The following is a 9,096-nucleotide window of genomic DNA, read 5'->3' on the forward strand; positions in this document are numbered from 1 at the left end:
CCTATGTTGTCACAAAACAATTAAGGTTATAAGCACTGGCGTCGGTATTGCTGTTTCCTTAAATGCTAGTCTTTTTCCTTCATAAAGATATCAATATCAGGATCTGGCTTGATTTTAGCTGCTTTCTCTCTTCTTGACAGTTCGGCCAACATATCTGCAAATGTTTTCCAAGAAACACAGAATGCTTTTTTATTGAAGAAGAGATTGGAAAAAGAAAAATCAAAATTTTAAAAATCAAATGCTAACCATAACGAGAGCCAACTCCCTGGCATCTGGCAGAGAATTCCAACGTTTCTCGCACAGTCATTTCTCCAATGTGTAAATCATGCTGGCTAATATAAGCAGCAGTTCTTTGTGGCACAAATTTATTCATTTCATATCCATTATAGGTCACTTTCCCAGTAACCTGATTTCCACAACCAAAAAATATTCAGAAAATTAGAATTTGTTGTTTCATTACACACGTTTGGTTGTGAGTTTAAGTTCTATGCACTGACAGTCTATTGTAATAGCATTAATTGGTAGCCTAGTAAAATTAGTAACTGATCTTTACACTATCAGTATATATATATAACGTAAATCCGTTTGATACATAAAGCTAATGGTCTTACCTTAAGAGCAGGGTCAAGCTTTCCAGCCAAAGCTAATAATAGAGTAGTTTTACCAGAACCTGGAGGTCCTAAAAGCAAAGTCATTCGACAAGGCTTAATGATACCACTCACATCATTAAGAATAGTGAGTTTTCTCTTTTGATTTGGTAGGATATGGAAAGAGTTCAACATTGTCTAGGAACCCCAAAAGAAAGAAAAAAAATAGTTAGTTACAAACACCCTTTTGGTAAAACAGAATTGAGACTTGAAATCAAGATTTTCTTTTAGATTTTTACCTCAAGAAAATTAGTCATGAAGTTGGTAAATGTAGGCAAAGCTCTGCTTCCTATATATGCATCTGCCTCAATATTTAGATGCTCATATCTTACTTCTATTGATGGCAAATCTATCCCAACTCTGTAAAAAAAAAAAGAAAAAAAGCAACGTCAAACCACTTAAATTAAGGGGGAAAAACAACTTGTCATGGATAACCAACAGTATAAATACTAGAGTTAATACTCTAGTGTAGTGCCACATGACACGTTTTTTAGATAATTAGGAGCGTGTACTAAACGCGCCTCTAAGAATGCAACGAGAGGGTTCTAATATGAAGGACAATATAAAGAAAGGGGTTTTTGGGGATGCCGATTAGTTTAAGTAGGAAACTGACAAAAACGTGATAGTTTATGAGAGTTTTAGGGTATTAACTCTAAATACGACTACGTCTCAATTCTAAGCAAGTCGGATCAACTATATGAATCATCATTGTCCATGCCGCTCCATTTAAGCCAGTCTAAGTTAAATGTTATAAAAACTAATTTCTCTAGCACTACAAGTTCTCTAGATTTCTAATAGCATATAAATCTATAACAAGTCGTGAAGACTCCTAACATGCATTGAACCTAAAGTAAACATCCAATTATTAATATGTATCGCCTACACAGATCTTTTTTTGTCTGTGGAAGACAACATATAGAGAGAGACAAAAAGATGCATTCACTTACCTGTCAATTCTGTGTCTGAGTTTCAACAAGAACTTCTCATTATCCTCATCGGCGATTTTCACAAGCCTTTCAAGCAAGTTCTTTCTTTCTTGAAAACCAAGATCATGTATATCAACTTCAGCAGCAGCACCTTGAGATCCAAACAAGAGACCTTTTCTTAAAGGATTAAATGTTGGAAGTTTTTCAAGAGCTGCTGTTGCGACCAAACACACTCACGCAAGTATACGCGGTCGTCAAGTAATAAAGTGACTAAAAGTCGGATGTCGAACCCACGAGGACTTATGATTAACTATTAACTAAATTAGACTATCCCAATTATCTAAACAAGAATTAAATCTAAAAATATTTTATTCTAAACTAATTAAATAAGAAAAATATAAATAATAAACTTTGAACAGAGAAAGAGCAGATTTTATGATATCAATGTAATGAAAACGATCTAGGGTTATGGGCTATCTAATAATCCTATTGTATTCTTCAATTGAATTGACCGACTAATTTATCTAGCTTATTGGTTGACAGGGTTAATGCTCATAAGAATCTGTCGAGTTCTTACTCGCCTATTCAAGCTAACCTAACGCCTATATGTCTATGGAGTTAGAATCAACAAGAACGCATTTATAATTCCTGTAAATCAACCAAGCAAGGCAATTAGGTATATGTCTATCCTAACTACGAATCCGTTCCCCGATGCCCGAGTTCAAGAACTTGCCATACTCAATCCTGTATGCAATATAGGATTCCCACTTTCGCGTTCAATTCTAGATTCGTAGATAATATTCAATTGGTGATCAAGCAATTAAATAATTAAGTGCAAGATTGAATAAATAAACTAATATGATAAATCAAGAAGTCAAAATCAATATCCGAATAACAATATTCATGAAAGAACCACAATCCTAGAACGTGAAGTTTAGCTCCATATAGACATGGTAGCCAAACAACAAATCATACAAAGAAACATAAAAATTACTAAGTTTGGTGGGAGAAAGATGGAACTTGATGAATTTCGGCCTCCACAGCTTTGTCGTGGCTTTTTTTCCCCTTCCAAATATGTTAGATGACCTAAAAGAGGCGTTTTTGGCTTATATATTGCGTACCAAAGTCGTGGGCCAAAGTTCTCCTATTTCTAATCCAAATCAGCTTCAGGGATTGATGCTAGGGTGGATGCGTCGCATCCACCTCGTCCTCCACTTCTCAGTCTCGGATGCTATGGCGGACGCTATGGGCCGACTTCACTGCTAAGGGTGCACGAAAGATGTAGTTTTTCTAGGTTGGATGCGACGCATCCAACCCTTCTTCCTCTGGCTAGACCACCTTTTCTTCATATTTTGCACTCCAAATACCTTAAATCGTCACACATAACTTAATTAGTCATAAAACCAACAATTAAACCATGTTGGGAATTTTAAAGATCAAATAACATCAAGAAGTGGTTAAAACATGGGTAAAGTAACATCAACACATATCGAAATATGCCAAACATCACTACCCCACACTTAAACCTTTGTTCGTCCTCGAACAAACCATCCTATAGTAGACGAAACAAAATTAAGCTCTTATCATTCAAAGCACACTGCACCTATGACCGTGGTTATTTGCAACAATTAGGCTCTAGGCTATGCATCACATACCCTTCCCTTTACTTATGCCATTCTTTAAAAATATTCGAACAAAGACAACATGCTCACAACAATCCTAACCTCAAAAACCGACTCAATGTCACTATGCACTCATGGCTTGAACACCCAACATCATAGAGAAGTCTAATAACGTTACCTATCCCTCGTGAAACCATGTGCCCTCACAACAAGAACAAGAGAGCGAGTTCAATCCACACATTCGAATCTCATGATCAAATATATTTTAATGACTCACATATATCAAAGAAAATCGCTCACTCTCACAAAGAAGTCACATGCATGAAATTAGTACCATAGGCTTGCCCTTAATGTAAATCTCTACTAATGTAAGCTCGCTCGATCTAAAATCAATTAGGACTTTTTCATGGTTGTAATGTGGGCTAAGGGACGGGTAGGATATATTTAAGGAATAGTGACTCACCCTCCTAAGCACTTTAATACATCACAAAATTACTTTAAGCATTTTTTTCTTCAACCCCACTTCAATTTCACAAACAATATCACCCCCAAAACAGTCCCTTTTTCTTTAAGCACTACTTTAGTTCATATCCACTAGCAAGAACAAGATAACAATTTATTCATTTATATTTTTCTTTCTTTTTTTTTTCCAGATTTTTCTCTTTTTTTTTCTTTCAATTTTCGCTAGTGGTGTATTATTTTACAAAATAAGTGCACCCTTCTTTCTTTCATTGGTTCCACTCAAAAGTCACCCCACACTTAGTCCCTTCTTACTTCTTTTAGCGCTCATCTAACAATTAAAGTGCTTTAAGAGGTAAAAGGATCAAAACAATATCAATTAAGAATAAAAAGGGTATAGGCTTGTAATGTGGGTACCAAATAAAAGGTCTACAGGCTCAAAAGGGTTAACTAGGGATAGATTTTATTTGTGATAAGCAATAAGCTCAAAAAGATCAAAGAAATCCTAAAATCATTTTTCAAACCGAGCATCACCTAAAATTTCGCTTCAACTCACATACCGGGCAAGTTCTAGACACAAGTACAATACATGGACTACACAAAAAATCTCACCACACATGGCACATGACTCACTAAGGACGATCACATTCCGACTCTCAAGCAATGCAAGTATTCACGGAGCCACGAGATATTAAGTATTAAACACAAGGTGAACATAAGTCATGTAAACGAGACATAGGCGCCACAAAACATGCGATCCAATTTAACAAGGCATCATCAATAAATTCAAATCATACAGAAGATACTACACATGCGAAAGTATAAATATGTTACTATCAAACAAGTCAAGGGCGCCTAGGTTCATCATTCTTGCTCCTTTTATTCCCTAAATTCCTAATCTACTCGGAAAGAAAAAAACTACCCGGTTCAAACTACATCCCATGGAAAAGAACCGAGGCACAAAGAAAAACCACAGGGGATTATTACTACCTAAAGAAAGCTAAAAGACATATTTTTGGATTTTTGTTTAGACCTTAATCCCTCAAGAAAACTATCTAGGAGATCAATCGTCGGGAAAAGTCCAATTTTTCTAATTTTTCATTTTTTTTTTTAATTTTTTTTTTTTCTTTTTTCTTTCACAAAAGCTACTACACTTAAGAATGAGTACTACAACTAAGCTAAAATAGCACAGAAACTCATCCAAACTATCTCCTCACCCCACACTTAAAATTTTGCAATGTCCTCAATGCACATTATAAATAATAAGAGGGTAAACGAGACTCCCTGGTAGGCCAAAGGCCGAAGCAATAGCGGCTCACGAGGTACTCAGACTTTCCCCAGGCATCGTCCTTTGTGTGGGCACCCCACACTTAGTCCTCACCATCTAGCTCGCTTTTGCACTCTTCTAATGGCTTTGCTTCCTATGCTCATAATCCTACAAAACAAAAATAAATACTACAAAATAATAAAAATAAAATAAAATAAAAAGTAAACAAAAATAGAAGAAAGCAGTAACGCTGGGTTGCCTCCCAACAAGCGCCTGATTTAACGTAGCGGCACGACGTGAATCACTTTTTGCCTCCACCTCGAACTTATGAATTGAGCCCCTAACATGGCATCCAGTTTGCGGCTATGCTCCAGTGGTGGGGCTACAAAGATAACCAGGCCAAGTAATAAATTTTTCACTCTACACTTCTCGGCCTTTAGATGAGGAATGTATTTTTTGCTTTTTGGCATGACAAATTCAAAAATATAGGCATCATGTTCCTCTTCCATTGACTCCTCCAAAGACTTAGATGACTCGATTTCCATGTCATCATCCAAATACAATGTCGAAAAATGTTTAGAATGAGGACCAACACGCCCCAACTTTAGAATTGTATTACTATTTATATCCTCATATGTGCACACATTAGAGTCTTCAAATATAACATTATCTGCTACCTCGCATGGCTCTAGTGTACTTTTCTCAACATGGGCATCATCAACAGAAATATGCTCGAATGATTGGCTCTCCACTTTTAGCTCCTCAATTTGGCGTATAAGCTCATTTTCAGCTTCTGACAACTCATTACTATTTTGTTGGGCGATAGACGCAACAACCTTTGCATTTAATTTATCTTGCAAGTCGTGAATAGTAGTGACAAATTTATAGATCCCTTGTCCCAATTTAGATCTTCCCTCTATAAAGTGTCTCATCCCATCAGTAAGTTCCTCATGTTGAGCTTCATATATTTCTAACTTTTCAGCCTGTTCTGCCAGCCAAGTTTGGCTCAAAATCTCCTCTTTTTCAAAAATTTTCTCTTGCTGGTACTCGCTCTCTTCATTCAATTCTTCCATATTGGCCTTCATTCTTGTGATTGCTGCCCTCATTCTTTTCATATCTTTTTTGAGTTCATCCTGTTGCTCTGCTACTTGCCTCAGAATATCCCTAATATATGCATCAGGCTCCATATCCTGCACTTCATTGCCCCTATCAAACTCAGAAATATCATTAGAAAGATCATAATAAGGGCTCAGAGAAGGATGAACAAAATTAGGACAACCATCCCAATGGCCATCTTGACCACCACACATATTACAAATATTCCACTCAAAGGATTGAGATTGTGCGCACAACTCGCTCCTGGGAACATTCTGACAATTTTTTCACCAGTGGGGTCCTCCACAATATGGACAAGGATCATCAAAATAAGAATAACCATCATTCGAACAATTTTTATTCCAAGATGCCATGCTAAAATAAATAAAAAATACTAACTAAAATAAAATAATAAAAAAACATGAATAGATAAAAAAATGTCTAATCTAGAAAAATAGCAAATTTCTAAGTCCCCGGCAACGGCGCCAAAAACTTGTTGCGACCAAACGCACTCACGCAAGTATACGCGGTCGTCAAGTAATAAAGTGACTAAAAGTCGGATGTCGAACCCACGAGGACTTATGATTAACTATTAACTAAATTAGACTATCCCAATTATCTAAACAAGAATTAAATCTAAAAATATTTTATTCTAAACTAATTAAATAAGAAAAATATAAATAATAAACTTTGAACAGAGAAAGAGCAGATTTTATGATATCAATGTAATGAAAACGATCTAGGGTTATGGGCTATCTAATAATCCTATTGTATTCTTCAATTGAATTGACCGACTAATTTATCTAGCTTATTGGTTGACAGGGTTAATGCTCATAAGAATCTGTCGAGTTCTTACTCGCCTATTCAAGCTAACCTAACGCCTATATGTCTATGGAGTTAGAATCAACAAGAACGCATTTATAATTCCTGTAAATCAACCAAGCAAGGCAATTAGGTATATGTCTATCCTAACTACGAATCCGTTCCCCGATGCCCGAGTTCAAGAACTTGACCTACTCAATCCTGTATGCAATATAGGATTCCCACTTTCGCGTTCAATTCTAGATTCGTAGATAATATTCAATTGGTGATCAAGCAATTAAATAATTAAGTGCAAGATTGAATAAATAAACTAATATGATAAATCAAGAAGTCAAAATCAATATCCGAATAACAATATTCATGAAAGAACCACAACCCTAGAACGTGAAGTTTAGCTCCATATAGACATGGTAGCCAAACAACAAATCATACAAAGAAACATAAAAATTACTAAGTTTGGTGGGAGAAAGATGGAACTTGATGAATTCCGGCCTCCACAGCTTTGTCGTGGCTTTTTTTCCCCTTCCAAATATGTTAGATGACCTAAAAGAGGCGTTTTTGGCTTATATATTGCGTACCAAAGTCGTGGGCCAAAGTTCTCCTATTTCTAATCCAAATCAGCTTCAGGGATTGATGCTAGGGTGGATGCGTCGCATCCACCTCGTCCTCCACTTCTCAGCTTCGGATGCTACGGTGGATGCTTCGCATCCACCTCGTCCTCCACTTCTCAGTCTCGGATGCTATGGCGGACGCTATGGGCCGACTTCACTGCTAAGGGTGCACGAAAGATGTAGTTTTTCTAGATTGGATGCGACGCATCCAACCCTTCTTCCTCTGGCTAGACCACCTTTTCTTCATATTTTGCACTCCAAACACCTTAAATCGTCACACATAACTTAATTAGTCATAAAACCAATAATTAAACCATGTTGGGAATTTTAAAGATCAAATAACATCAAGAAGTGGTTAAAACATGGGTAAAGTAACATCAACACATATCGAAATATGCCAAACATCAGCTGCCCATTTAAGAGCCTCTTCATCATCTTCATCTCTCGACGAACGACTAAAAATCTCCACACCATTGTTCCTCCATATAGAGTTACTATTCACCCTTAACTTTAAACTCCCTCTTATATCACTTATATTTGCTGACTCCATTTTGAACCAATAACCACACAATCAAAATGCAAGAAATTCTAGCTCTTTTTTTCTTAATTATACTGATGTTTAATTAATTCTTATATGAAAAGTTCTTGAGTTTTCTTCTTGTGTCCACAGCCTAAGCCTAAGTTTGAATGTTACTAAATTTTGAAAGCCGAGGAGTTATTATATAGCAGCAAGTATATAAGAAAGGCGGGTTATTCAATCATCGTATCATATCATATCATCATATTATACTAAAAGTGAAAATATCCTTCCTTCAAACTTAATTTACTAAAATCATTATCATGATCCTATCGTTCATTCATTCATATCTTATCATAATATACTAAAAGTGGAAACATCCTTAGTTCCAACTTAATTTACTAAAATATCCTTTTAAACTTTAAAGAATATTTTAAAATTTAAAGCTACCTTGAACAAAAAAAATGATTACTTTATTACTTTTACTCTATCAGTTTTTTAAGTTTGATTATATTAATTATTCAGCCATGGTTGTGTGTTTCTTTATCTTTCACGGATCATTACTTCCATAAGTTTTTTAAGTTTAATTATCTAAATTATTCAGCCTTAATTGCTTGTTTCTTTATCTTCCATCAGTTTTGTGAGTCTCTCTTGTTCCATGTAAATGAGTAGGTATATCAATATATTTGATTTGTTAGGATGAATATTTTCACAAATTCATCAGATGGTGGAGACAGTCACATCCACAAGAACAAAGTCATGCATTTCTTTTTTATTGGACAATGTTTTCGATGGATTTATACTGTATTAGTTTTTTTTTTTTGGTAATTAGAAACTTTATTAATTACCAAGTAAATATTCACAAAACCATAGCTAAATCAAACAAATCTAGCAATCTGAACTATCTACTAGCAACGACGAAACTCTGTGATTTAACTCCTGGCTTGAATATATTGGCTTTCTTTAGTTCACACGTATTTTGAAATTTTAAGTTTAAATAATATTTTATCTTTTATATGTAATATTAAAAATAAAAAAATATATTTTTAGATAATTTTTATCTATAGCAGTAAAATAATATTTAAGCATCAAGTTCTGTTATAAACGTATAACAGTCATTCACAATAAAA

General features: G+C 35.2%; 1 protein-coding gene across 1 annotated transcript; it reads right to left on the minus strand.

The window, feature by feature from the left end:
* Positions 1 to 19: 19 nt before the first annotated feature.
* LOC142174915 (pleiotropic drug resistance protein 1-like) lies at positions 20 to 1,068 on the minus strand. The gene is made up of 4 exons (XM_075241320.1): positions 887 to 1,068; positions 612 to 785; positions 247 to 406; positions 20 to 154 (listed from the first exon to the last, which is right to left on the minus strand). The coding sequence occupies exons 1-4, from the start codon at positions 902 to 904 to the stop codon at positions 66 to 68; spliced, it is 441 nt and encodes a 146-aa protein (XP_075097421.1). The 5' UTR covers positions 905 to 1,068; the 3' UTR covers positions 20 to 65.
* Between the last annotated feature and the right edge of the window lie 8,028 nt (positions 1,069 to 9,096).

Source organism: Nicotiana tabacum, chromosome 20 (assembly GCF_000715075.1).
Source record: "Nicotiana tabacum cultivar K326 chromosome 20, ASM71507v2, whole genome shotgun sequence".
In the NCBI taxonomy this organism is placed as follows: domain Eukaryota; kingdom Viridiplantae; phylum Streptophyta; class Magnoliopsida; order Solanales; family Solanaceae; genus Nicotiana; species Nicotiana tabacum.

What these genes read in the sequence shown, in the direction of transcription:
- LOC142174915 (XM_075241320.1), bottom strand. An exon ending in AGCTTGACCCTGCTCTTAAG is followed by an intron (nt 407 to 611) that starts GTAAGACCATTA and finishes TGTGGAAATCAG; the next exon opens with GTTACTGGGAAAGTGACCTA. An exon ending in GGGAGTTGGCTCTCGTTATG is followed by an intron (nt 155 to 246) that starts GTTAGCATTTGA and finishes AAACATTTGCAG; the next exon opens with ATATGTTGGCCGAACTGTCA.